Raw genomic sequence first — 2,559 nt, forward strand, 5'->3', positions numbered from 1 at the left:
CTTAGAGCTTATGGGTCTTTAGAGAAAAGGGGCAGTGGAACCTGCAGTGAAGCTCTCAACTACCTTAAAATACCATTTAGGCACTGAAATAAAAAGAAATCAAAATACATGCTAAACAAATCAACTTTTTCAGAAGTGCGTTTTCTAAAAATACAGCCAACATAAATACAGGGAGGCCAGATCAGCCAAAGTATAAATACAGGTTCTGCATATTGCCCGAATTAGTTGGACAAAGCTAACTGATTTTCTTTGCAGGAGGGGAGGAAGGGAGAAAGAAAAGGATGGAAATGAGACAGGAGAAGGCAAAATGCAAAAAGAAAGGAGAAAGGGGGAGGAAGATTGGTGGGGAGAGGGGAGTAGACGAGGCTGGCTTTTCTATTTTTCTCCCGGATCCCGCCTTCCTGGCCAGGGGTTGGTCAGGGAGATCCAACTCCGGCGCATGGATTGGTCGAACTCCTTTCAGTACGGGGAAAAAACAGTCACTCTTCACAGACACAATAAAGTTTAGTGCTGGACGCTTGCAGGCAGTAGGCGCAAAAACTAGAGCTGATGTGTATGTGGACGCTGTGCTGCGCTTCCCCCCATGAAACAACGCGTAAAGGACTTTATCGTGGGATTTTATCAGAATGTCGCAGATTTCTTTTTTTTAAACACACGCGCGTTTTGTTTTTGACTTAAAGTGTGTTTCTGATCAACCCGATTGAGTGGATATTCGTGCCGAATGGCTCGGAGTGGGATACTTTAACCTCCGATACGCACGGACACCACACGCGCTCCCCTCCTGCTGCTGGACCACAAACACGCGTCGCACTTCGCGCGAGGCAAAACCCAAGTCGCACAAAGTGTGTCCCGGGAGATAATCACGCGTGTCAACATTCACTGAGCAAAGGGTGCAGTCTGTCGGTACGTGTGGGTGACCATGCCCGGGGTGATGGTGGTATCGCTCACGGGGGCTGCAGCCCTCCTGCTGCTCCTCTCCGGGCTGCGCGGGGCCACAGCTTTCGGGGACGAGGTGGAGGAGATGACTTGTGACCCGATCCGGATCAGCATGTGCCAGGGTCTCGGCTACAATGTCACCAAGATGCCCAATCTTGTGGGCAACGTGCTGCAGTCGGACGCGGAGTTGCAGCTGACCACGTTCACGCCGCTCATCCAGTACGGCTGCTCCAGTCAACTCAAGGTACCCGGGGGCGCGCGCGCACGCACACACACGCACACACAACGCAACAAAGTTTGACATTAAAAATACACGCTCTATGCAATGCACAGATTTAGAGTCGCAGCAGGCTCAAAAAAGCACGTCTGACTCTCGAGGGTCTGCTCTATTTGTGTGTGCGCGAGCAAATTGACGCACAGGATCAGTGAGGTCCCAGAGCACATGACAGGGAGCAACCAGCAATAACTAACTTTTCAGACTGATGGTGCCAGCGATAATATCCCGCGAGTTGATTCCAGTGGAGTTAAAATAAGGGGAGGAGGGAAGAGGAGGGGGTCCCCTTGCCTTCCTGTTGTGCCAGTCGGTCATGCTCATTTCATTGAAAATGTCCCCTCTGTTGACACTCTTGAGTTCATGCCCCACACGGCAACAGCTGAATCTCCACTGACATGCACTGTGCTTTCCTCCACAATGCTGCCTTCAGTCTCTTAAGACAAAATGCAGCTTGTTTGATTCATTTTGATTGGCCCAATTATATGTCTCTGACTTTTTAACTTACTATATTTGGACTGAGCAGTGACACAACAGAGTGAGGATTTTGAATCATTTAAATAAAAGTGCACGTCTGTTTTGCTTTTATTTATTTAAAAACAATTATTTTAGAAAAAAAATTACATTATGGGATGTCTCTTTCAGTTCAAATTCCTAATGGAAAAAACGCACCCCAAATACTCTCTATGACATAATTCAATATTGTGGAATTTCTGCTTCGAAATTAAAAACAATATTTCCATGTGATGTACTCCGTAATGATTAAACAAATGACTTCTGTATAAAATGAAAATAGACACAAAGCGTTAGGGTGAGGATTACCCTAACCCATCCTCATGCTGGCAATTATTGATGACGACAACCTTATTTGTCATTTATCTGCAGATGTACCAAAGTGGTTGACTGTTTTGTTAGAACATCCCCAATCAGGAAATGGGACATCCCAACTGGTATCTTTGACAGATTTCCATATATGCGCCATAGGGCCAGCCTTCAGTGGTTTGTGATTTCCTCAATTGTTTTCATTAGAGTGACAAAAAGCATCAAATTACTTCTTTTTTCTTCTTTAGAATAATTCAGTACTTGACACACAGGTTTGAAGCAAAGAGCAACTGCAGCATAAAACCAAACTACACTTATAAAATGTTCTGTAAGTTTAGCTGACACCCAAGGTTCCTTGGCGCGCGCGCTCTCTCTCTCTCTCTCTCTCTCTCTCTCTCTCTCTCTCTCTCTCTCTCTCTCTCTCTCTCTCTCTCTCTCTCTCTCTCTCTCTCTCTCTCTCTCTCTCTCTCTCTCTCTCTCTCTCTCTCTCTCTCTCTCTCTCTCGCTCTCTCGCTCTCTCGCTCTCTCGC

At 46.4% G+C, this 2,559-nt stretch overlaps 1 protein-coding gene across 1 annotated transcript in view; it reads left to right on the plus strand.

Moving 5' to 3' along the window:
* Positions 1-547: 547 nt before the first annotated feature.
* fzd4 (frizzled class receptor 4) overlaps positions 548-2,559 on the plus strand; it is a 10,716-nt gene continuing 8,704 nt past the window's right edge. Inside the window, exon 1 of the mRNA XM_080512481.1 lies at positions 548-1,180. Coding sequence (XP_080368607.1) covers positions 920-1,180 — 261 coding nt within the window. The 5' untranslated portion in view covers positions 548-919. The remainder of the gene's footprint in view (positions 1,181-2,559) is intronic.

Source organism: Blennius ocellaris (genome assembly GCF_963422515.1).
Source record: "Blennius ocellaris genome assembly, chromosome: 2".
Classification (NCBI taxonomy): Eukaryota; Metazoa; Chordata; class Actinopteri; order Blenniiformes; family Blenniidae; genus Blennius; species Blennius ocellaris.